This window comes from Pelophylax lessonae, assembly GCF_965119305.1.
Source record: "Pelophylax lessonae genome assembly, chromosome: 12".
NCBI classification, from domain to species: domain Eukaryota; kingdom Metazoa; phylum Chordata; class Amphibia; order Anura; family Ranidae; genus Pelophylax; species Pelophylax lessonae.
This window is the reverse complement of record NC_138779.1, coordinates 18,361,693-18,388,318: the sequence shown is the minus strand read 5'-3', so window position 1 is coordinate 18,388,318 and position 26,626 is coordinate 18,361,693. Positions and strand designations below refer to the sequence as shown.

General features: G+C 44.5%; 1 protein-coding gene across 5 annotated transcripts in view; it reads left to right on the top strand.

Moving 5' to 3' along the window:
* Positions 1 to 26,626, top strand: part of TP73 (tumor protein p73) — a gene marked incomplete at its 5' end in the record, with an annotated part of 321,522 nt that overhangs the window by 280,240 nt on the left and 14,656 nt on the right. For all 5 annotated transcript variants that reach the window (XM_082273310.1, XM_082273309.1, XM_082273308.1 and 2 more), the window contains 2 exons: positions 7,377 to 7,509; positions 16,986 to 17,079. In XM_082273310.1, coding sequence (XP_082129436.1) covers positions 7,377 to 7,509; positions 16,986 to 17,079 — 227 coding nt within the window. The remainder of the gene's footprint in view (positions 1 to 7,376; positions 7,510 to 16,985; positions 17,080 to 26,626) is intronic.

The following is a 26,626-nucleotide window of genomic DNA, read 5'->3' as shown; positions in this document are numbered from 1 at the left end:
GCGCTGCCGCCAGGTAAGTTTGAAGGGAGCACGCACGATGCACTCTGCATCGATTGGGGTACACTGCTGGCACTCTGCAATCATTGGGGGACAATGCTGTGGCGCTCTGCAATCACTGGGGTACACTGCTGGCACTCTGCAATCATTGGGGGACAATGCTGTGGCGCTCTGCAATCATTGGGGGACAATGCTGTGGCACTCTGCAATAATTGGGGTACAATGCTGTGGGCACTCTGCAATAATTGGAGGACAATGCTGTGGCGCTCTGCAATCATTGGGGTACAACGCTGTGGGCGCTCTGCAATCATTGGGGGACAATGCTGTGGCGCTCTGCAATCATTGGGGTACAACGCTGTGGGCGCTCTGCAATCATTGGGGGACAATGCTGTGGCGCTCTGCAATCATTGGGGGACAATGCTGTGGCGCTCTGCAATCATTGGGGTCAATGCTGTGGCGCTCTGCAATTATTGGGGGACAATGCTGTGGCGCTCTGCCATCATTGGGGAACAATGCTGTGGCGCTCTGCAATTATTGGGGGACAATGCTGTGGCGCTCTGCAATCATTGGGGAACAATGCTGTGGCGCTCTGCAATCATTGGGGTACAATGCTGTGGCACTCTGCAGTGATTGGGGGACAATGCTGTGGCTCTTTGCAATCATTGGGGTACAATGCTGTGGCGCTCTGCAATCATTGGGGAACAATGCTGTGGCGCTCTGCAATCATTGGGGGACAATGCTGTGGCACTCTGCAGTGATTGGGGGACAATGCTGTGGCTCTTTGCAATCATTGGGGTACAATGCTGTGGCGCACTCTGCAATCATTGGGGTACAATGCTGTGGCGCACTCTGCAATCATTGGGGTACAATGCTGTGGCGCTCTGCAATCATTGGGGAACAATGCTGTGGCGCTCTGCAATCATTGGGGTACAATGCTGTGGCACTCTGCAGTGATTGGGGGACAATGCTGTGGCTCTTTGCAATCATTGGGGTACAATGCTGTGGCGCTCTGCAATCATTGGGGAACAATGCTGTGGCGCTCTGCAATTATTGGGGGACAATGCTGTGGCGCTCTGCAATCATTGGGGAACAATGCTGTGGCGCTCTGCAATCATTGGGGGACAATGCTGTGGCACTCTGCAGTGATTGGGGGACAATGCTGTGGCTCTTTGCAATCATTGGGGTACAATGCTGTGGCGCACTCTGCAATCATTGGGGTACAATTGGGGGACAATGCTGTGGCGCTCTGCAATTATTGGGGGACAATGCTGTGGCGCTCTGCAATCATTGGGGGACAATGCTGTGGCGCACTCTGCAATCATTGGGGTACAATGCTGTGGCGCACTCTGCAATCATTGGGGTACAATGCTGTGGCGCTCTGCAATTATTGGGGGACAATGCTGTGGCGCTCTGCATTGAAAGGGGCATGCACGCTGAACTCTGCATTGAAGGGGGCACAGCACAGTGTTTATTGCATTGAAGGGGGCACAGCACATTGTTCATTGCATTGAAGGGGGCACAGCACAGTTGCATTGAAGGGGGCAGGCACGCTGAACTCTGCATTGTGGAGGCACAGCACAGTGTTCATTGCATTGAAGGGGGCACAGCACAGTTGCATTGAAGGGGGCATGCACGCTGAACTCTGCATTGTTGGGGCACAGCACAGAGTTCATTGCATTGAAGGGGGCACAGCACAGTGTTTATTGCATTGAAGGGGGCACAGCACAGTGTTTATTGCATTGAAGGGGGCACAGCACAGTGTTTATTGCATTGAAGGGGGCACAGCACAGTGTTCATTGCATTGTGGGGGCACAGCACAGTGTTTATTGCATTGAAGGGGGCACAGCACAGTGTTTATTGCATTGAAGGGGGCACAGCACAGTGTTTATTGCATTGAAGGGGGCATATCACAGTGTTCATTGCATTGAAGGGGGCACAGCACAGTGTTTATTGCATTGAAGGGGGCACAGCACAGTGTTTATTGCATTGAAGGGGGCACAGCACAGTGTTTATTGCATTGAAGGGGGCATAGCACAGTGTTCTTTGCATTGAAGGGGGCACAGCACATTGTTCATTGCATTGAAGGGGGCACAGCACAGTTGCATTGAAGGGGGCATGCACGCTGAACTCTGCATTGTGGGGGCACAGCACAGAGTTCATTGCATTGAAGGGGGCACAGCACAGTGTTTATTGCATTGAAGGGGGCACAGCACAGTGTTTATTGCATTGAAGGGGGCACAGCACAGTGTTCATTGCATTGTGGGGGCACAGCACAGTGTTCATTGCATTGTGGGGGCACAGCAGAGTGTTCATTGCATTGAAGGGGGCACAGCACAGTGTTTATTGCATTGAAGGGGGCCCAGCACAGTGTTTATTGCATTGAAGGGGGCACAGCACAGTGTTTATTGCATTGAAGGGGGCATGCACACTGAACTCTGCATTGTTGGGGCACAGCACAGTGTTCATTGCATTGAAGGGGGCACAGAACAGTGTTTATTGCATTGAAGGGGGCACAGCACATTGTTTATTGCATTGAAGGGGGCCCAGCACAGTGTTTATTGCATTGAAGGGGGCCCAGCACAGTGTTTATTGCATTGAAGGGGGCACAGCACAGTGTTTATTGCATTGAAGGGGGCATGCACGCTGAACTCTGCATTGTTGGGGCACAGCACAGTGTTCATTGCATTGAAGGGGGCACAAAACAGTGTTTATTGCATTGAAGGGGGCACAGCACATTGTTCATTGCATTGAAGGGGGCACAGCACAGTGTTTATTGCATTGAAGGGGGTACAGCACAGTGTTTATTGCATTGAAGGGGGCACAGCACAGTGTTCATTGCATTGTGGGGGCACAGCACAGTGTTCATTGCATTGAAGGGGGCACAGCACAGTGTTTATTGCATTGAAGGGGGCATAGCACAGTGTTCATTGCATTGAAGGGGGCACAGCACAGTGTTTATTGCATTGAAGGGGGCATAGCACAGTGTTCATTGCATTGAAGGGGGCATAGCACAGTGTTCATTGCATTGAAGGGGGCACAGCACAGTGTTTATTGCATTGAAGGGGGCATAGCACATTGTTCATTGCATTGAAGAGGGCACAGCACAGTTGCATTGAAGGGGGCATGCACGCTGAACTCTGCATTGTGGGGGCACAGCACAGTGTTCATTGCATTGAAGGGGGCACAGCACAGTGTTTATTGCATTGAAGGGGGCATAGCACAGTGTTCATTGCATTGAAGGGGGCACAGCACAGTGTTCATTGCATTGAAGGGGGCACAGCACAGTGTTTATTGCATTGAAGGGGGCACAGCACAGTGTTTATTGCATTGAAGGGGGCATAGCACAGTGTTCATTGCATTGAAGGGGGCACAGCACATTGTTCATTGCATTGAAGGGGGCACAGCACAGTTGCATTGAAGGGGGCAAGCACGCTGAACTCTGCATTGTTGGGGCACAGCACAGAGTTCATTGCATTGAAGGGGGCACAGCACAGTGTTTATTGCATTGAAGGGGGCACAGCACAGTGTTTATTGCATTGAAGGGGGCACAGCACAGTGTTCATTGCATTGTGGGGGCACAGCACAGTGTTTATTGCATTGAAGGGGGCACAGCACAGTGTTTATTGCATTGAAGGGGGCATATCACAGTGTTCATTGCATTGAAGGGGGCACAGCACAGTGTTTATTGCATTGAAGGGGGCACAGCACAGTGTTTATTGCATTGAAGGGGGCACAGCACAGTGTTTATTGCATTGAAGGGGGCACAGCACATTGTTTATTGCATTGAAGGGGGCATATCACAGTGTTCATTGCATTGAAGGGGGCACAGCACAGTTGCATTGAAGGGGGCATGCACGCTGAACTCTGCATTGTGGGGGCACAGCACAGTGTTCATTGCATTGAAGGGGGCACAGCACAGTTGAATTGAAGGGGGCACAGCACAGTTGCATTGAAGGGGGCATGCACGCTGAACTCTGCATTGTTGGGGCACAGCACAGAGTTCATTGCATTGAAGGGGGCACAGCACAGTGTTTATTGCATTGAAGGGGGCACAGCACAGTGTTTATTGCATTGAAGGGGGCACAGCACAGTGTTCATTGCATTGTGGGGGCACAGCACAGTGTTTATTGCATTGTGGGGGCACAGCGCAGTGTTCATTGCATTGAAGGGGGCACAGCACAGTGTTTATTGCATTGAAGGGGGCATAGCACAGTGTTCATTGCATTGAAGGGGGCACAGCACAGTGTTTATTGCATTGAAGGGGGCACAGCACAGTGTTTATTGCATTGAAGGGGGCACAGCACAGTGTTTATTGCATTGAAGGGGGCACAGCACAGTGTTTATTGCATTGAAGGGGGCACAGCACAGTGTTTATTGCATTGAAGGGGGCATAGCACAGTGTTCATTGCATTGTGGGAGCACAGCACAGTTGCATTGAAGGGGGCATGCACGCTGAACTCTGCATTGTTGGGGCACAGCACAGAGTTCATTGCTTTGAAGGGGGCACAGCACAGTGTTTATTGCATTGAAGGGGGCACAGCACAGTGTTCATTGCATTGAAGGGGGCATAGCACAGTGTTCATTGCATTGAAGGGGGCACAGCACGGTGTTTATTGCATTGAAGGGGGCACAGCACAGTGTTTATTGCATTGAAGGGGGCACAGCACAGTGTTTATTGCATTGAAGGGGGCACAGCACAGTGTTTATTGCATTGAAGGGGGCATAGCACAGTGTTCATTGCATTGAAGGGGGCACAGAACAGTGTTTATTGCATTGAAGGGGGCACAGCACAGTGTTTATTGCATTGAAGGGGGCCCAGCACAGTGTTTATTGCATTGAAGGGGGCACAGCACAGTGTTTATTGCATTGAAGGGGGCATAGCACAGTGTTCATTGCATTGAAGGGGGCACAGAACAGTGTTTATTGCATTGAAGGGGGCACAGCACATTGTTTATTGCATTGAAGGGGGCCCAGCACAGTGTTTATTGCATTGAAGGGGGCCCAGCACAGTGTTTATTGCATTGAAGGGGGCACAGCACAGTGTTTATTGCATTGAAGGGGGCATGCACGCTGAACTCTGCATTGTTGGGGCACAGCACAGTGTTCATTGCATTGAAGGGGGCACAGAACAGTGTTTATTGCATTGAAGGGGGCACAGCACATTGTTCATTGCATTGAAGGGGGCACAGCACAGTGTTTATTGCATTGAAGGGGGTACAGCACAGTGTTTATTGCATTGAAGGGGGCACAGCACAGTGTTCATTGCATTGTGGGGGCACAGCACAGTGTTCATTGCATTGAAGGGGGCACAGCACAGTGTTTATTGCATTGAAGGGGGCATAGCACAGTGTTCATTGCATTGAAGGGGGCACAGCACAGTGTTCATTGCATTGAAGGGGGCACAGCACAGTGTTTATTGCATTGAAGGGGGCACAGCACAGTGTTTATTGCATTGAAGGGGGCACAGCACAGTGTTTATTGCATTGAAGGGGGCATAGCACAGTGTTCATTGCATTGAAGGGGGCACAGCACAGTGTTCATTGCATTGAAGGGGGCACAGCACAGTGTTTATTGCATTGAAGGGGGCACAGCACAGTGTTCATTGCATTGAAGGGGGCACAGCACATTGTTCATTGCATTGAAGAGGGCACAGCACAGTTGCATTGAAGGGGGCATGCACGCTGAACTCTGCATTGTGGGGGCACAGCACAGTGTTTATTGCATTGAAGGGGACATAGCACAGTGTTCATTGCATTGAAGGGGGCACGCACGCTGGTCTCTGCATTGAAAGGGGGCATGTACGCTGGTCTCTGCATTGAAAGGGGGCATGTACGCTGGTCTCTGCATTGAAAGGGGGCATGTACGCTGGTCTCTGCATTGAAAGGGGGCATGTACGCTGGTCTCTGCATTGAAAGGGGGCATGTACCATCTCCTGTACCATGACCTGTGACATGCTTATACCATATCTGTGCCATGCCTATACCATCTCCTGTACCATCACCTGTGCCATGCCTGTACCATCACCTGTGCCATGCCTGTACCATGACTTCAAAGTCACGCAATTTTTTACTGCGTTTTTTGACGCGAAGCAATACCTATTACATTTTTATTTTTGCGCCCCCCAAAAAATTTTGAGCACCAGCCGCCACTGCTTTCTTTGTTTTCTTTTTGTCATTTGCGGCATATATGTTGGCATATATAGTATTTGCTGTGTCCAGTTAAGCATGTTTTCCTTCATGTTCTGTTCTAGAGATATAGCAGGAAGTGAGAAGAGATCTCTCCAAAGTGAAGGGAAATCCCTCGTAGACAGGTGTCCTCATTTGAAGATTGCATCTCAATTCTGTCCTGTTGACAACTGCAAGTTTTGGATTTCCCGTCACGTTCTGTATTAATGGTCACAGATGCACAAATTTTCTATAGTATGGAATAAAGAGTTACTGTACTTATGTGGGCCTGGCCCAAGCTGTTAAGAGGGGATATCTATCTGGATCAGTGAAAGATGAATATAGGACTTGCAGGGGGGATCACATAACACCTTATAGAAATAAACCAACACTTGTGACTCCTGGACCCAGATTATCTCTACACCATCGCGTCAGCTTGCTCTACCATTGTTCTCTTTCTCCTGTCTATATGGTTAGTTGTATTCCCTCTGCTTTGTTCCAATCTACGGTGACAACCATATTGAGAAGCGTGGTCACCCCGAGGACACAGAGTGTGTTAGGACAGTGTTATCACTGTTAGAACTACTTAATACCTCCCTATGTTCTCCATAACAAGGGGAAGAGCTTTGTAGTCTAGTTGGGCCGATACACACCTACACGTTTCACCAAGCATTTGTTTCCACCCTTAGTGCCCTTTTTAGCTAGTGCTGTGATTTGGTAAAGTAATGCCTCGTTTCCACTGAGTGGTACGGTACGGTTCGGTTCAGTACGGTACGGTTCGGAACGGTACACATTGCGTTTCCACTGCCAATAGTACCCTTTCATGATAGGCGTGGTGTAGCAGGAAAGCTGTGATAGACGATTCTCTGTCAACCAATCAAAGTTCTTCAGATTGTAGCTCCATCCTGTTGGTACGGTACTAATGTGCTTGGTACCCCAACGAAAGGGTACCAAAAAGTGGTACGGTACGGTTCGGAATTAGGGTACCATTCATAATGGAAACGGCATAAATAGCGTACCGTACCGAACCGTACCATACCAGAAAGCTCAGTGGAAACGAGCCATAAAATACCTTCTAGAAACCCACTAGTTTTTACTTTCTGGGGGTCACTACAAAGGACGCTGGCTGGCTGGTTGACATGAGCTAATGTGCTTTCCAAATAGGTTTGATGCCTCTCCTATAAGCAATATATTCTTCTTTTACATCACCTGCAGGTTCGGGGATGGTGAACAACCACTCCATGCAATCAAACGGAGAAATGAATGGAGCTCATTCATCACAGTCTATGGTGTCAGGATCACATTGTACTCCTCCACCACCATACAACGCAGACCCCAGCTTAGTCAGGTACGTCTACTGGACCCTGATCACTGTTCTGTGAGGCCTATGCCCCTGCATGACACCCTATTCAAATGTATTGTTGTAATGTGTGTTCTAACTAGAGTAACAAGCTCACTAACTCCACAACCATTACTGACATCACAACACGGGAGGAACTTTGATAACTAGGGCAATGTTGCAGTCAGCTTGGCAGGTCGGTTGTAGTGTGGTGTCAGGGAATTCAGGTCATCTGTAGCAACCGGACTCTTTTAAAGGCCAGCTTTAGTGTGTAACATGAAGCATGGTAGGAGTCTGCAGTGTGTGGCTTTGCAGGAATCTGTGAATGGGAAAACTATGAGTCCAGTCTGTCACCTTGGCAGAGGGACTCCGAGTACTCAATGGAGCACAAGTGTGGTTATGGCGCAGCACTTGTAGTTCATTGAAATTTCCTCCAGCCCTGTAACTGAATGTCCCTACCAGAGGCTGCAAAAAATGTGTCTACAAGGGCCACAGCATTGCTGGTTGTCGTGGAGCTGATCCACCAATCACCGTTGTATTATTTTTTGCATATGAGTATGGAAAGCAAAACACACACATATATATATATATATATACAGTGGTTACGGAAAGTATTCAGACCCCCTTAAATTTTTCACTCTTTGTTATATTGCAGCCATTTGCTAAAATCATTTAAGTTCATTCTTCTTCCTCATGAATGTACACATAGCACCCCATACTGACAGAAAAACACAGAATTGTTGACATTGTTGAAGATTTATTAAAAAAGAAAAACTGAAATATCACATGGTCCTAAGTATTCAGACCCTTTGCTCAGTATTTAGTAGAAGCCCCCTTTTGATCTAATACAGCCAGGAGTCTTTTTGGGAAAGACGCAACAAGTCTTTCACACCTGGATTTGGGGATCCTCTGCCATTCCTCCTTGCAGATCCTCTCCAGTTCTGTCAGGTTGGATGGTAAACGTTGGTGGACAGCCATTTTTAGGTCTCTCCAGAGATGCTCAATTGGGTTTAAGTCAGGGCTCTGGCTGGGCCATTCAAGAACAGTCACGGAGTTGTTGTGAAGCCACTCCTTCGTTATTTTAGCTGTGTGCTTAGGGTCATTGTCTTGTTGGAAGGTAAACCTTCGGCCCAGTCTGAGGTCCAGAGCACTCTGGAGAAGGTTTTTGTCCAGGATATCCCTGTACTTGGCCGCATTCATCTTTCCCTCAATTGCAACCAGTCGTCCTGTCCCTGCAGCTGAAAAACACCCCCACAGCATGATGCTGCCACCACCATGCTTCACTGTTGGGACTGTATTGGACAGGTGATGAGCAGTGCCTGGTTTTCTCCACACATACCGCTTAGAATTAAGGCCAAAAAGTTCTATTTTGGTCTCATCAGACCAGAGAATCTTATTTCTCACCATCTTGGAGTCCTTCAGGTGTTTTTTAGAAAACTCCATGCAGGCTTTCATGTGTCTTACACTGAGGAGAGGCTTCCGTCGGGCCACTCTGCCATAAAGCCCCGACTGGTGGAGGGCTGCAGTGATGGTTGACTTTCTACAACTTTCTCCCATCTCCTGACTGCATCTCTGGAGCTCAGCCACAGTGATCTTTGGGTTCTTCTTTACCTCTCTCACCAAGGCTCTTCTCCCCCGATAGCTCAGTTTGGCCGGACAGCCAGCTCTAGGAAGGGTTCTGGTCGTCCCAAACATCTTCCATTTGAGGATTATGGAGGCCACTGTGCTCTTAGGAACCTTAAGGGCAGCAGAAATCTTTTTGTAACCTTGGCCAGATCTGTGCCTTGCCACAATTCTGACTCTGAGCTCTTCAGGTAGTTCCTTTGACCTCATGATTCTCATTTGCTCTGACATGCATTGTGATCTGGAAGGTCTTATATAGACAGGTGTGTGGCTTTCCTAATCAAGTCCAATCAGTATAATCAAACACAGCTGGACTCAAATGAAGGTGTAGAACCATCTCAAGGATGATCAGAAGAAATGGAAAGCACCTGAGTTAAATATAGTGAGTGAGTGTCACAGCAAAGGGTCTGAATACTTAGGACCATGTGATATTTCAGTTTTTCTTTTTTAATAAATCTGCAACAATGTCAACAATTCTGTGTTTTTCTGTCAGTATGGGGTGCTATGTGTACATTCATGAGGAAGAAGAATGAACTTAAATTATTTTAGCAAATGGCTGCAATATAACAAAGAGTGAAAAATTTAAGGGGGTCTGAATACTTTCCGTACCCACTGTATATATATATATATATATATATATATTTCTTTTAAAAGGTGGCCTTAAAAATTTGGAGACAATATGGGGTAGATTTCCTAAAACCGGAGAATGCTAAATCTGGTCCAGCTCTGCATAGAAACCAATCAGCTTCCAGGTTTCATTGTCAAAGTTTAATTGAACAAGCTGATATTAGAAGCTCATTGGCTACCATGCACAGTGCGCCAGTTATAGTAAAGCTCCCCTAATGTGTCTGGTTGCCATAGACTTTTTATACCTGAGGACCAATAATGCACAGTACAGGCTGCAACAGCATGAAATGTACTTACAACCAAGAGGAAGGGGACTGGAAGTGCCAAAAGCAAAAGGGGACTTCAGCGGCATGCTGCCTGATGCCATTTGTGCCATTTCAATGCTTCTAAGTCCCAGGGAAAGCACAAATCCTTCCATTGGAAATGTGGATACTTGTGAATGCTAATTAACCTACCAGTAAGTTCTGGGAACCAATCCAGAGCACCTCAGCCAGATTACATACAGATAGAGGGAACTGGACCCGACCAGATTTCACATTTCAAATAAGATTGTTGGTTGCTATGGGCAGCAGCTCTACTTCTGTATGATTGAATCAGCCCTACTTGTCCTACAGTCAGACCATTCAAATCAGTCCATCTTGAAGCTAAATGCAGGAGTTCATTCAGGACTTTCACGATAACTATGTTTAGTTGTGGGCTAGGATCTAGTGCCCTTAAGGACTGTATTAGGTGGTTCTTTAGAGTCGCTGTATATAATTCGGCTGAAAGTTCTGTTACTCAAAGGGTGGGGAAATTACACAACCAAGATCAGTGCTAATACTGTGACCCATTCAGTGTGTGGCGGAGGGACATTTTACCATTAGTGACTAGTTCAGTTTCCTTCTATAGGATCCTCTTTTTCTTTATATGGTGAGACTGGTTGACAATTTGCTGACCAAGAAATTATTAAAATAAAATACAACACGTGGCCTTGTGGTATCCAGAAATTATCAACATCTTATTCATTTAGTATTAAAACAGGGAGCAATGGGCCACCCACAATGTGTGTGGATACCACCTGGGCCAATCAAAGGGAACTGATAGTCTCAGCCAATCACTACAGCTACCCCAGGTGCAGGCTGGCTCAGGGGTATGCTCAGCCAGTCCCACCGTACATGTTCATTGGATGGTTGAATCAATGGATACCATTACCTGGGCATTCATATACAGGCAAATCTTAGTTATTTCCAGTTTCTACCCAGTTTGGAAATATGTTTTGTCATCCTCAGATGCATCTTGTGGTCAGCATGTTGGTGGGTCTGATATAGTCATACAGTTGCTATTTGCTTTACAGTACAGATCCCATTATCCTGGTACTTAGCCAAACATTGTGTGCATGCTAACCGAGATGGTCAGGGAAGGGTTTCACACACAGTCTGATATTTGTCACATTGAACAAATGGATGCCACCAACAGCGGGTAAAATAAGTATTGAACACGTCAACCTTTTTCTAGGTAAATCTATATCTAAAAGGTGCTATTGACATGAAATTTTCACCACATGTCGGTAACAACCCATGCAATCCATACATACAAAGAAACCAAAAGAAATACGTTCATAAATGAACTTATATGTAATAAAATGGAATGAGGCAGGGAAAAAGTATTGAACACCTGAAGAATGGGAGGTGCAAAAAAATGCATGGAAAGCCAAGACACCAGCTGAAGTCTATCAGTAATTAGGAAGCAATCCTGCCCCTTGTCAGTGCAAATAATATCAGCTGGTTTAGTCTCATTTGATGGCCTATAAACAGGTGTCAAAGCAAGAAACATCTCATGATGGGTAAAAGCAAAAAGCTCTCTCTCGAGCCTTTCACAAACTTATTGTTGCAAAACACACTGATAGCATTGGTTACAGAAGGATTTCTAAACTTCAGGATTATCCCATCCCATAACCCAGAAGTGGAAAGAACATAATTTCACCATAAACCGGCCACGACCAGGGGCTCCTCACAAGATTTCTCACAGAGAAGTGAAAATAATTATCAGAAGAGTTGTCCAAGAGCTTCAGAAAGACCTGGAATTAGCAGGTACAATTGTTTTAAAGAAAACAATAAGGAAGGCACTCAACCGCCATGGACGGTATGCACGCTCACCACGCAAGGCTCCATTGCTGAAGAAAAAGCATGTTGAAGCTCATTTAAAGTTTGCTGCACAACATTTAGACAAGCCTGTGAAATACTTGGAGAATATAGTCAGAGGAGACCAAAATTTAACTCTTTGAATGCCATAATACACACCATGTTTGGAGATCAAATGGCACATCACCCCAAAAACACCCCCCATACCAACTGTGAAGTTTTGAGGTGGGAACATCATGGTGTAGGGCTATTTTTCAGCATACGGTACTGGGAAACTTCGTGTCATTGAAGGAAGGATGAATGGAAAAATGTACCAAGGCATTCTTGATAAAAAAAATCTGCTGTCATCTACCAGGATGATGAAGGTGTAAACAAGGATGGATATTTTAGCAAGACAATGAGATCCCAAACACAAAGCCAAGGAAACTCTCAATTGGTTTCAAAGAAAGAAAATAAGGCTGCTAGAATGGCCTAGCTAATCACCTGACTTTAATCCAATAGAAAATTTATGGAAAAAACTAAAGTTCAGAGATGAGGCCCACAAAACCTTGAAGATTTGAAGACTGTGGAAGAATGGGCCAAAATCACACCCGAGCAATGCATGTGACTAGTTTCTCCATACAGGAGGCATCTTGAAGCTGTCATTACCAACAAAGGATTTTGTACCAAGTATTAAATACATTTCAGTTAATGTGTTTAATACTTTTTACCGGTGTCATTCCATTTTATTATACTTAATTTCTGAAATTATTTGTTTTGGTGTCTTTGTATATATGGATTGCATGGGTTGTGACCGACATAGTGATTATTTCATGTCACTAGCACCTTCAGAAATATTTTTCTCTATCGTCCATTGACAGACGCAGCCTCCATCTTCATTAGCCATTGGGTTATGCTGCCCCCTGCAGGAGTAGTTCTAGGCAGGTAAAATTTAAATCTCCACGCCCACGGGGCTGTCCCCACAAGCATAACCCACACACCCTCTGCTCAGCAAACCGGTTTTGTTTCTGTCTAGAGAAGAAGTCCAAGGCCAGTCAGCCCGGATCTGTGGACAAGTCTTCTTCAGCATGAAGGGGCGCCCTCATCCGTTTCTGGGGTAGGGGGATGTCTTCGCTTCTTTCAAGAACCCTAAACTTCCTTCGTTCAAGGCAAATGGGTTTGCAAAATGATTTTCTCAGGGTACAAGAGAGCATTCTGGTCCCGGCCGGAGGACAGGTTTTTTCAGTCAAATCTTCACCTGTCTCCAGAGCGTTTGAAAGATCTTCGGAAAGCTGTGCAGGATCTCCTGGCTCAAGGAGTAATCATGCTGGTCCCTCCGCAGGAACGCTCTCAAGGTTTCTATTCAAACCTGTTCACGGTGCCCATGAAGGAGGGCAAGGTGCATCCAATCCTGGATCTCAAGGCTCTAAACCACTTTGTGCGGGTGCAGAAGTTTTGAATGGAGTCCATTCGCTCAGTGGTGGTATACTTGAATCAGGGGGATTTTCTGGCCTCCATTGATATCAAAGATGTGTATCTGCACGTTCCCACATTCGAGGGACATCAGCAATTCCTCTGCTTTGCGGTGGAAGAGGAGCACTTTCAATTTGTGGCCTTACCTTTGGTCTCGCATTCGCACCCAGAGTTTTTAACCAAGGTCCTGGCCCCAGTTACGTCAGAGAGGGATCTCAATTTTGGGATATCTGGACGATCTCCTGTTGCAAGCAGACTCTCATTCGAATCGGTTGGGCAACATCTCAATTACAGTTCAGACCCTTCAGGCTGGCAAAATGGAACAGGGATTCTCAGTCATCGGACCAGAAGATTGGTTTGAGCCATCTCGCAAAGTCGGCTCTATCCTGGTGGATCCAATCACCTGCTTTGTGCCAGGGCAAGTCCTTCCTGCCGTTGTTCTGGACGGTGGTCATTACTGATGCCAGCCTATTGGGCTGGGGTGGAGTGCTGTGCCCAGGTGACTTGGGCAACAGAAAAGTCTTCCTTGCTGATCAATATTTTGGAGCTCAGAGCGATCAAGCTTTGCCTGTTTCACTGGACGAGCCAGCTATGGGGGTCTCCTGTTCAGATACAATGAGACAATGCCCCGGCTGTGGCTTACATGAATCATCAAGGGGGCACCAAGAGTGTCCTGGTGGCCAAGGAGGTGGCTGAGATTCTGGTATGGGCAGAAGACAATGTTCTGGCTCTTTCCACAGTCCACATCCTGGGTGTGGAGAATTGGCAAGCGGATTACCTGAGTTGTCAAGGTGCTGGATCAAGGGGAATGGTCCCTTCATCCGGTTGTGTTTCATTTCCTGTGTGTTTGGTGGGGGACTCCAGAGGTGGATCTGTTTGCGTCTCGCCTCAACAGAAAATTCCAGCAGTTTGTGGCCAGGTCTCGGGATCCTCTGGCCAATGCCACAGCCGCTCTAGTGGCTCCTTGGAGCCAGTATCAGCTGATTTATGCCTTCCCTCCGCTCGTACTCCTGCCAAGGTTTCTTCATTGGGTGGCAGTGGAAGGCATTCCAGTCCTTCTGGTGGCACCAGACTGGCCTCAGCGGTCTTGGTACGCAGACCTGGTAAAAATCATAGGTCATAGATCCTCCATGGAGGCCTTACTCTGAGAGAAGATCTGCTGTCTCAGGGACCGATCTTCCATACTGCTTTACGGTCGCTGGCTTTAATGGCTTGGCTGTTGAAAGCAAGGTGTTGAGGGATAGAGGTCTTCCTGACTCTGTGATTCCTACCCTTTTGAAGGCCAGGAAGTCGATGTCTAGGGAGATCTATCATCGTACGTGGAAATCGTACATTTCATGGTGTGAATCGCTGCAGCTGCACCCTCACTTGTTTTCTATAGCTCAAGTTTTGGCCTTTTTACAAAAAGGGGTTGAGCAGCGGTTGGCTTTGAGCACTATAAAGGGCCAAGTCTCGGCATTGGCTATTTACTTCCAATGTCCATTGGCTACTTATAGCTTGAGTCACACTTTTATTCAGGAGGTACAGCATCTGGCTCCTCCGAGGAGATCCCCTTTGCCTTTATGGGATCTCAATCTGGTTTTGCCTGTTCTTCAAAAACCTCCTTTTGAGAATATTAGGGAAATCTCTCTGCTTTCCTTGTCACAGAAGGTTGCCTTTCTTGTGGCTATTTCTTATGCTCGCAGAGTATCTGAATTGGCGGCGCTGTCCTGCCGTTCACCTTACTTGGTGGTCCACAGAGATAAAGTGGTTCTCCAACCTAATCCATCCTTCCTCCCCAAGGTGGTGTCGGATTTTCATCTCAATGAAGACATCGCGTTGCCTTCCTTATGTCCTAAGCCTACACATCCCAAGGAGATTGCCTTGCACTCTTTTGGATGTGGTTCGGGTGATAAGAGTTTATCTGATGGTTACTGAGTCCTTTAGGAAGTTGGACTCTCTCTTTGTCCTTACAGATGGACTTCGGAAAAGTTTGGCTGCATCTGCTGCGACCGTATCAAGATGGATCAGGCAGACGGTTGTTCAGGCTTATTCAATCAAGGGTCAGGTTCCTCCTTTCCCCTTAAAGGCTCATTCTACTAGAGCGCATAGAGCCTCTTGGGCTTTTCGTCATCAGGCCCCTGTTGTACAAGTTTGTAAGGCAGTGACTGTCGTCTGTGCACACTTTAACTAAATTCTACAAGGTGGATTTGTTGGCATCTTCGGATGCCTCTTTTGGCCACAAGATTTTGCAGGCTGCTGTTTCGTAAGAGAATTTTCTGTTTCTCTTAGGGTTTTTTTCGCCTGGGTGAGCTCCTTTTTGTTTTGGTTAAGTTTCATTTTACCCAGTTGGCTAAGTTTAGCCTTTGAAGTTTGTTACTATCTGGTTGCGTTCTTCCTACCCCTCATACCTACACTGCTTTGGGACGTCCCAATGGCTAATGAAGATGGAGGCTGCGTCTGTCAATGGGCGATAGAGAAAACAAGATTTTTGTAAGATCTTACCGTAAAATCTTTTTCTCTGAAGTCCATTGACAGACGCAACACCCGCCCCACTGATATGGAGATGGTTTTTTTGTCCCTTCTTCACTGCTTATAACTAAACTGGTGTGTGGGTTATGCCTGTGGGGACAGCACTTTTCCTGCCTAGAACTACTCCTGCAGGGGGCAGCATAACCCAATGGCTAATGAAGATGGAGGCTGCGTCTGTCAATGGACTTCAGAGAAAAAGATTTTACGGTATGATCTTACAAAAACCTTGTTTTTCCTAGAAAAATAGTGACGCGTTCAATAGTTATTTTACCCGCAGTATGTTATCACTTATAACTAGGCCCATACTAGTAAAAGAATGGAAGTTTGTCAGGTACTATTGCTTGTATGTACTGAATGAAGGGGTCTGACGTGTATCTTGTGGATTGCAGCAGTAAGATCTGTATGCCATAACCTGGTTGTGTAATCTCCACCATGGATCGCTACTTCATGATGTCCAAGATGAAGTAGAGATTAGAAATGCCAAATTCAGGTGTGGCAATCTTACTGCTGGAATCCCTGAGATATAGAAGAAGGAGGGCTATTCAACATCTCCTCCAATTTTTAAAAGAGCAAAAAAAAAAAAACTATCCCCAGGGACGCCCAGTGCTCAGATGACTAGAAGCCAGTGAACCATTTCTCTTCTAGAACACTGAGGGAGATGCAGTCCTAGCTAGCGGGTAACAACTTTTTACTTGTCAAGTTGGAGTCTCCAGGGCTCAACTGCTCCATCACTTACTAGCCTGGGACCAGTCCCCGCTGTAGCCTTTCCTCGTTTAAAATGCAGTAATTTTCAAGGTATTATGGAAAGGGGTTATTCTCACGCTGTTAAGTGATATAAATATTATGCATAGTTACATTCTGAGGGCGGTATGACACGAGAGCTATTCTGGTCATCAGTTTCAGCTACTGTCCCCCCCAAAGGAGGGTCCCAGCCCTTCCCATTGACTTCCACACTAGGATGACGCAGAATTTGTCAAATCAGTGAGCAGATTGAAAGACATTTCTTTGCTAAAGAGTGACTTGACTGTAAAAGCTCTCGGGTGACATCACCCTGATCCACTTCATGTCCTGTTGTTATGTCGACAATAACTGAGAGCATGTGGTGTGTTTGCGTTAATCCTGCTTTGTTTTCCACGCTTTTTGTTTCTGCAGTTTTTTGACAGGACTGGGGTGTCCAAACTGCATCGAATATTTCACATCACAAGGGTTACAGAATATTTACCACCTGCAGAACCTAACTATGGAGGTAAATGCTCAGAGACCATTGAATGATAAGGCTGCAGACCATTATAGGGCAACATGCAGAGGTGTGCAACACTGTACCCACAGCAACCAATCAGAAAGCAGATTTAGAAGTCCAATTACTCCTAGTTTGTTCAGTAAAGCAATGCACAGAGCAAATATGTGAAAAGTGAAATAACCCATTACAATATCCGTTTTAAGCCCAACTGTAGTTTCCTAAGCATATATATATATATACCGTATTTTTCGGCGTATAAGACGACCCCCTACTTTTCAAGTTAAAATATTGCTTTTGGGATATACTCGCCATATAAGACTACCCCCCTTCCGAAGCAAGGCAACACCATTGAAAAACATTTTCTCAGATCTCTCGTATGTCTCCAAGGTACTGTAAGAAAGTGAGATAACCATTCAAACAGCACACTAGGTGCTGCATGGCTCTGTCACAGTGTGCCACATAGCTTTTGGGTACCGATTTTGTTATTGCTAAACTTTGTTATAGTCTATTATTCAGTACAGCTATAAATTAACAAAGTTAGCACCCAAAAGCCATGTAGCACACTGTGACAGAGTCATGCAGCAGCTAGTGCGCTGTGTGACTGAAAATCCTAATGCTAATCATCATAAGGCACTTTGAGGATTCTACAGTGCGGTACTTAAGACATTACAATATGCAATTATAGTCCCTACTCACTGTGTGCTGCCAGTGCCATGCTACCCGCCGCCATCGGGATTCGTTTTAAATCTCCCGCTCCCTGCGAGTCACCTCCACATACCGCAGTCCCGTCGCCTGAGCAATAGAGTTCATGACAGTCAGATCACTCCGCCGCCAGAGATCAGCTACGGTATCCATAACTTCCTGAACATGCGACCGGCGCTGATAATGTACATTCGCCCAAAACAGAAGAAAAAGTCCCTGCATCGCTCCAATCTCCTGGGCATCTCTCTTGAAGGTACCTTGAAAATAGTATACTCGGCGTATAAGACGACCCCCGACTTTTGAGAAGATTTTCCTGGGGTAAAAAGTCGTCTTCTACGCCGGAAAATACGGTAACTAAAAACAAAAAAATGAAATATTTTGCAGCTTACCAGCCTATAGATGTGGCTGCATCAGTTTTTTTTTCAGGTTAAGAGCATTTTCAGCAAGTACAGAATATACAGTAAGGGGGGGGGGGGGAGAATTTGATCCCCTGCTGATTTTGTACGTTTGCCCACTGACAAAGAAATGATCAGTCTATAATTTTAACGGTCAGTTTATTTTAACATTGAGAGACAAAACACAAATCAATTTATAACTTTTTTGAAATACGTTTTTCTGGATATTTTTGTTTATGTTCTAATGAGTGAAATAAGTATTTGATCCCCTATCAATCAGCAAGATTTCTGGCTCCCAGTTGTCTTCTATTGTCTTCTAGGAGCACTCTCCTAAAGGCAGCGCTCCTAATCTCAGCTTGTTACCTGTATAAAAGACACCTGTCCACAGAAGCAATAAATCAGATTCCAATCTCTCCACCATGGTCAAGACCAAAGAGCTGTCCAAGGATGTCAGGGAGAAGACTGTAGACCTACACAAGGCTGGAATGGGCTACAAGACCTTCACCAAGCAGCTTGGTGAGAGAGTGACAACAGTTGGTTCAATTATTCGCGAATTGAAGAAACACAAAATAACTGTCAATCTCCCTTGGTCTGGGGCTCTGTGCAAGATCTAGCCTCGTAGAGTTTCAATGATCATGAGAACGGTGAGGAATCAGCCCAGGACGACACAGGAGAATCTTGTCAATGATCTCAAGGCAGCTGGGACCATAGTCACCAAGAAAAACAATTGGTAACACACTGCGCCATGAAGAACTGCAATCCTGCAGCTCCAGCAAGGTCCCCCTGCTCAAAAAAGCACATGTACAGGCCTGTCTGAAGTTTGCTAATTCAGAGGAGAATGTGTTTGGAGGAGGAGGATTACTGCCTGTAACCCCCTAGAACGCCATCCCCACTGTCAAACATGGAGGTGGCAACATTTTGCTTTGGGGGTGTTTTTTGTGCTAAGGGAACAGGACAACTTCACCACATCAAAGGGACGATGGACGAAGCCATGTACTGTCATCTTGGGTGAGAACCTCCTTCCCTTCTTGAAAATGGGTCGTGGATGGGTATTCCAGCATTACAATGACCCAAAATACACGGCCAAGGTAACAAAGGAGTGGCTCAAGAAGAAGCAAATTAAGGTCCTGGAGTAGCCTAGCCAGTCTCCAGACCTTAATCCCATAGAAAATATGTGGAGGGAGCTGAAGGTTCAAGTTACCAAACGTCAGCCTCGAAACCTTAATGACTTGGAGAGGATCTGCAAAGAGGAGTGGGACGAAATCCCTCCTGAGATGTGTGCAATCGTGGTGGCCAACTATAAGAAATGTCTAGTAAAAAAGAGGTTTGGGGTGCACCCGCGCTATGGATAGCAACACAAGCACTGAATCAACAGTTTTAAATGCAGAGTGTGGGGATCAGATGGTTATGCTGCCTCCAACTTACCACAAGGGTAAAGAAATGTGGGGGTTTATGGGAGGTGTTGGTGTGGGGCGCTACCACCTTGCACAGCGAATTACTTCGTTGTATATGATCCAAAAGATGAAAGTGCACAGTGCTTATTGGTGAAATATTAAATGTGCAATATAGTGCAGATTTAAAATTAGATTAAATTAAAATTATAAAATTATAAACGGTAGTAATCGTGTATCAATTGGATTGTACCGTGTATGTGTCACTCATCGGATGTAAACAATCATATAGTGACCAGTGCAAAAAAAGTGCTATGTGCAATATAGGTGATCAATAGATACTTTATTGTGGCCTCCTTTGAAAGAGGAAACTGACATCCGTGGTGAATATTACAGAACACTATGCAGTGTAAAGTGAGAGAGAAAAAACGCCTGTGGCGCGTGTTAGGAGTGAGAAGTGCTAATACCGTGGGTAAAGCACTTACCAAAAAGTCCTCTCCCTTCTCACTCTAATATACTGTGTCTCCCTTCTCCTGATGCCTGTGAGAGCTGGTTGTTCCGTGCATACAGTTGCGCTTGCATCTATGGAGTCAGTATACAAAAGACCAAGAGAGCTTCCATTGCGTAGTATAGTACATTATTGAGGGAAAAAATAGCATCGACTCACTGTTAGGAAGTTCACCGTCAGCTTGTTTGGTGTGTCTCCAGTGTTCGGCCGCGCGGTACTTCCGCGTTCCACCGGCCGGAGCCACCTAACCGGAAGTGACGTTGACGCTGCTTTGCCGCTCTACGCGTTTCGTCACTGCGACGTCATCTGGGGCGGTACTAGGCCACGTACTCCCGGAGCTTATATCGGCCTGCGTATCCTAGCGACCATTATGTGTACCTCCGCCATCTTGGTACCCTCACGCGAGTCATACCGGCGGCCATCTTGGTATCTTTGGATATAATGGTCCGCAAATACCGGATACCAGGTGTATTTGTTTACATCACGTGAACTTCCTTATACAGCGGTCCCCACATATTAATGCATACATCTCATAAACATAAAGTGACAGTGTTTAGTGAAAAACGTGCCTTAAGAGTGCTGAGAGATGAGCCGCGTGGGTGATCCGCTTTTTTTATAGAGAGATTGTAAAATGTTAAACTTTTATTGTGAACACATTAAATTTAAAAATTAAAAATTAAAATGAGGATAAAAATTAAAATATATATATATAAAAATATATAAAAATATATAAAAAATATATATAGGAATACTCGATGGGAGGGACATATCGAGTATGTAAATTCCAAATAGATCCATAGAGGGTATAAAAACCATACTATCTAAATGGGACTGGGCCCAACATCATGGCCTCAAGTTCCATTAATGGAGGAGAGGAGTTAGGTAATGTGTGTGGAGGAGGAGCCATAATGTTTGAGTTGGGGGAAAGAATTACAGACTTATTATTGTGTTGGAGCAACCATTGCGGAGGGATAAAAAATCAGCATAAAATTAGAAAAACAAGAGAAAAAAATCGGTGTAACGCTTGAGTTCGGATGCTTTAACATACCTTAGACTGTGAAACCCATAAAAACCCAATCTAAAAATTGTGGTGAAGATGTAAAAATATATAAAATATAAAAATGCATGGGGTCACATGTCTAAAACTGCATAAACTGCATAAAAACGCATAAACTGCATGGGAACCATGTCCCTTCTAGAACTTTAAAAATTGTAAGGTCACAAAAACAGGAGGATCATAAACGAAGGAGGGTCATAAAAGAAGTGCTGGATATTAGATGTTCCTAAAAATATTAAAAGCCATAAAAGACCATGGTGTTAAAAGTCAGTGATAAAACAGTTTAGATCGATGTCTATATTAAGGCCTTCAGGCTGAAGTGATTGCAATAAATATATCCACTTTGTCTCATTGCGGGATACATTGATTTTCTTGTTGCTGCCCCTCCAGTCATTCTTGATTTTGTCAATTGCATAAAAAGTCATGACTGAGGGGTCTTTTGCATGGGCTATCTTAAAGTGACGTGACAAGCTATGTTTGTCGAAGCCCTTCTTTATATTTTTCACATGTTCCCTTATCCTTACAAACAATGGACGGGTGGTTCGACCCACATACTGCAGTTTGCACGGACATTCCACCACATATGTCACATGTGTGCTAGTGCATGTGATGGTTTCATTAATTTTGTATTGCCTTCCTGTTGATGTGGACTGGAAAACGGTTTTTCTTCTTTCTTGCGCTCTGTTTGTTCTGCATGGTAAACATTTCCTACACCGAAAAAAGCCTTTTAGATTTGTTGGAAGTTGTACTTGTTTGGGGGGGTCTATCACATTATGCACCAGTCTATTTCTGAGCGTGGGTGCTCTTCTGTATATGAAGTTTGGCTGGTTTGGTAATATTTTCTTCAATGTCTTGTCTGCTTTCAAAATAGGCCAGTGCTTTTTTATTATCTTCTCTAGTGCTTTATGTTGCCTGTTGTATCCTGTAAAAAAAGCAAATTCCATGTTCTTATATTTGTCTCTTTTTGGACCATTCTCTTGTATCATTTCCTCTCTCTTCATGCTCATTACTTTTTTCTTTATATTAAGCAGTTCTTTTTTCTTGTACCCCTTTTCCATAAATCTTTCGATAAGCATGTCTGCTTGTATGTTGAAGTCCTCGGGGTTGCTACAATTCCTTCTTATTCGCATTAGTTGGCCCTTTGGAATGTTGCCAAGCCATTTTGGGTGGTGGCAGCTTGTTTTTGGTATGTATCCATTTCTGTCTGTCGTTTTGAAAAAAGTCTTGCTTGCCAATATTCCATCCTGTTTGAAGACCTCAATATCAAGAAATGCGATTTTTTGTGCATGCCAACTTCCCGAGAAGGTAATACCATAGGCATTGTTGTTAATTTCATTGAAAAAATGCTGTAGAGACTCAATATCCCCTTTCCAGATGAGTACAATATCATCTATATACCTCCGGTAGTATCCAATATTAGGCCTTGGTATACTGTAGATTTGTTCTTCTTCCCATTTTTGCATGAAAATGTTCGCCACGCTCGGTGCATATTTTGCCCCCATGGCCACGCCTTTAACTTGTGTATAGTACTTTCCTTTGTGCCAAAAGTAGTTGGAGTTCATGGCTATCCCTAGTCCTTCCAAGATGAAATTGATCTGTTCCTCCCTCATTTCCGTACTGCTATGTAGTGCCCACTCTACTGCTTCTAGACCATCCTTCTGGACAATATTTGTATAGAGTGAATTCACATCGATAGTGACTAATAAATCCTCTTCTGCAATCTCAATGTTTTGAATCTCTGATAGAAACTGTTTGCTGTCCCTTAGGTAGGACTTCCCCAAGGGCACTAAAGGTTGCAGATACTTGTCCAGGTATTCGCCAAGTCTGGAATGCAGGGAATTGATGCCGCTGATTATGGGCCTACCTGGTGGTTTCTTATCATCTTTATGGACTTTGGGTACATAGTACATGACCGGGGTCCTAGGTGCTTCTGGACAGAGGTATTTTGCTTCTTTCTTGTTCAGAATACCCATTTCTTTGCCTTTTTCCACGTATTTATGTAGTGTTTTCTCATAGTTTTTCTTGGGGTTTCCTCTCATTTTGATGTAGGTGTCTTCTTTGCTTAATAGGTTTTCCATTTCCTCCTCATAGTCTTTCTTGTTTAAAATCACTAGTCCTCCTCCTTTATCTGCTGGTCTGATGACCACACCTTTTTTCTTTTCCAGCTTTTTTATGGTTTCCCAAATGTTTTTCTCTTTCTTGTTTTTTATCTTGAGTGCTCTTATTTCCTCTTCTACCATTCGTTTGAATACTTCCAGATTTTCATTCTGGATATTCTTAGGGTTAGTGGTTGAGCGATTCTTCAAGTTAGTGTGTCTGTATGGTGTGTCATTTACACTTGTTTGTTGATTTTTCTTAAGGGCAAAGAATTTCTTAATGTTGAGCTTCCTTACGTATTTTTGAAGGTCAATATATGCCTCGAATTTGTCCAGATTCTTATCTGGTGCGTACTTAAGACCTAGGTCCAATATTTTCAACTCCTCCTCATCAAAAACTGTGTTGCTTAGATTAAAAATTCCTGCTCCTAATGTTGTCTTCTTCTTTTTCTTTGTCCCTCCTCGTTTTCCTCTTGGTTTCCGTTTCTGTTTTCTTGATATCCCTGTGTGTCTTCTCTCCTCGCTCCATTTGTTCCAAGAGGGAGAGGAGGACCATATCGCCCACCAGGACAATGGAGGCAACAGAGAGAGAACGGATGGCACCAAACCTGGAACCAAGGCCCACAGGGAGGACAAAGAAGAAACCCTTGGAACCAAGGATGGAACAATGGAGCGAGGAGAGAAGACACACAGGGATATCAAGAAAACAGAAACGGAAACCAAGAGGAAAACGAGGAGGGACAAAGAAAAAGAAGAAGACAACATTAGGAGCAGGAATTTTTAATCTAAGCAACACAGTTTTTGATGAGGAGGAGTTGAAAATATTGGACCTAGGTCTTAAGTACGCACCAGATAAGAATCTGGACAAATTCGAGGCATATATTGACCTTCAAAAATACGTAAGGAAGCTCAACATTAAGAAATTCTTTGCCCTTAAGAAAAATCAACAAACAAGTGTAAATGACACACCATACAGACACACTAACTTGAAGAATCGCTCAACCACTAACCCTAAGAATATCCAGAATGAAAATCTGGAAGTATTCAAACGAATGGTAGAAGAGGAAATAAGAGCACTCAAGATAAAAAACAAGAAAGAGAAAAACATTTGGGAAACCATAAAAAAGCTGGAAAAGAAAAAAGGTGTGGTCATCAGACCAGCAGATAAAGGAGGAGGACTAGTGATTTTAAACAAGAAAGACTATGAGGAGGAAATGGAAAACCTATTAAGCAAAGAAGACACCTACATCAAAATGAGAGGAAACCCCAAGAAAAACTATGAGAAAACACTACATAAATACGTGGAAAAAGGCAAAGAAATGGGTATTCTGAACAAGAAAGAAGCAAAATACCTCTGTCCAGAAGCACCTAGGACCCCGGTCATGTACTATGTACCCAAAGTCCATAAAGATGATAAGAAACCACCAGGTAGGCCCATAATCAGCGGCATCAATTCCCTGCATTCCAGACTTGGCGAATACCTGGACAAGTATCTGCAACCTTTAGTGCCCTTGGGGAAGTCCTACCTAAGGGACAGCAAACAGTTTCTATCAGAGATTCAAAACATTGAGATTGCAGAAGAGGATTTATTAGTCACTATCGATGTGAATTCACTCTATACAAATATTGTCCAGAAGGATGGTCTAGAAGCAGTAGAGTGGGCACTACATAGCAGTACGGAAATGAGGGAGGAACAGATCAATTTCATCTTGGAAGGACTAGGGATAGCCATGAACTCCAACTACTTTTGGCACAAAGGAAAGTACTATACACAAGTTAAAGGCGTGGCCATGGGGGCAAAATATGCACCGAGCGTGGCGAACATTTTCATGCAAAAATGGGAAGAAGAACAAATCTACAGTATACCAAGGCCTAATATTGGATACTACCGGAGGTATATAGATGATATTGTACTCATCTGGAAAGGGGATATTGAGTCTCTACAGCATTTTTTCAATGAAATTAACAACAATGCCTATGGTATTACCTTCTCGGGAAGTTGGCATGCACAAAAAATCGCATTTCTTGATATTGAGGTCTTCAAACAGGATGGAATATTGGCAAGCAAGACTTTTTTCAAAACGACAGACAGAAATGGATACATACCAAAAACAAGCTGCCACCACCCAAAATGGCTTGGCAACATTCCAAAGGGCCAACTAATGCGAATAAGAAGGAATTGTAGCAACCCCGAGGACTTCAACATACAAGCAGACATGCTTATCGAAAGATTTATGGAAAAGGGGTACAAGAAAAAAGAACTGCTTAATATAAAGAAAAAAGTAATGAGCATGAAGAGAGAGGAAATGATACAAGAGAATGGTCCAAAAAGAGACAAATATAAGAACATGGAATTTGCTTTTTTTACAGGATACAACAGGCAACATAAAGCACTAGAGAAGATAATAAAAAAGCACTGGCCTATTTTGAAAGCAGACAAGACATTGAAGAAAATATTACCAAACCAGCCAAACTTCATATACAGAAGAGCACCCACGCTCAGAAATAGACTGGTGCATAATGTGATAGACCCCCCCAAACAAGTACAACTTCCAACAAATCTAAAAGGCTTTTTTCGGTGTAGGAAATGTTTACCATGCAGAACAAACAGAGCGCAAGAAAGAAGAAAAACCGTTTTCCAGTCCACATCAACAGGAAGGCAATACAAAATTAATGAAACCATCACATGCACTAGCACACATGTGACATATGTGGTGGAATGTCCGTGCAAACTGCAGTATGTGGGTCGAACCACCCGTCCATTGTTTGTAAGGATAAGGGAACATGTGAAAAATATAAAGAAGGGCTTCGACAAACATAGCTTGTCACGTCACTTTAAGATAGCCCATGCAAAAGACCCCTCAGTCATGACTTTTTATGCAATTGACAAAATCAAGAATGACTGGAGGGGCAGCAACAAGAAAATCAATGTATCCCGCAATGAGACAAAGTGGATATATTTATTGCAATCACTTCAGCCTGAAGGCCTTAATATAGACATCGATCTAAACTGTTTTATCACTGACTTTTAACACCATGGTCTTTTATGGCTTTTAATATTTTTAGGAACATCTAATATCCAGCACTTCTTTTATGACCCTCCTTCGTTTATGATCCTCCTGTTTTTGTGACCTTACAATTTTTAAAGTTCTAGAAGGGACATGGTTCCCATGCAGTTTATGCGTTTTTATGCAGTTTATGCAGTTTTAGACATGTGACCCCATGCATTTTTATATTTTATATATTTTTACATCTTCACCACAATTTTTAGATTGGGTTTTTATGGGTTTCACAGTCTAAGGTATGTTAAAGCATCCGAACTCAAGCGTTACACCGATTTTTTTCTCTTGTTTTTCTAATTTTATGCTGATTTTTTATCCCTCCGCAATGGTTGCTCCAACACA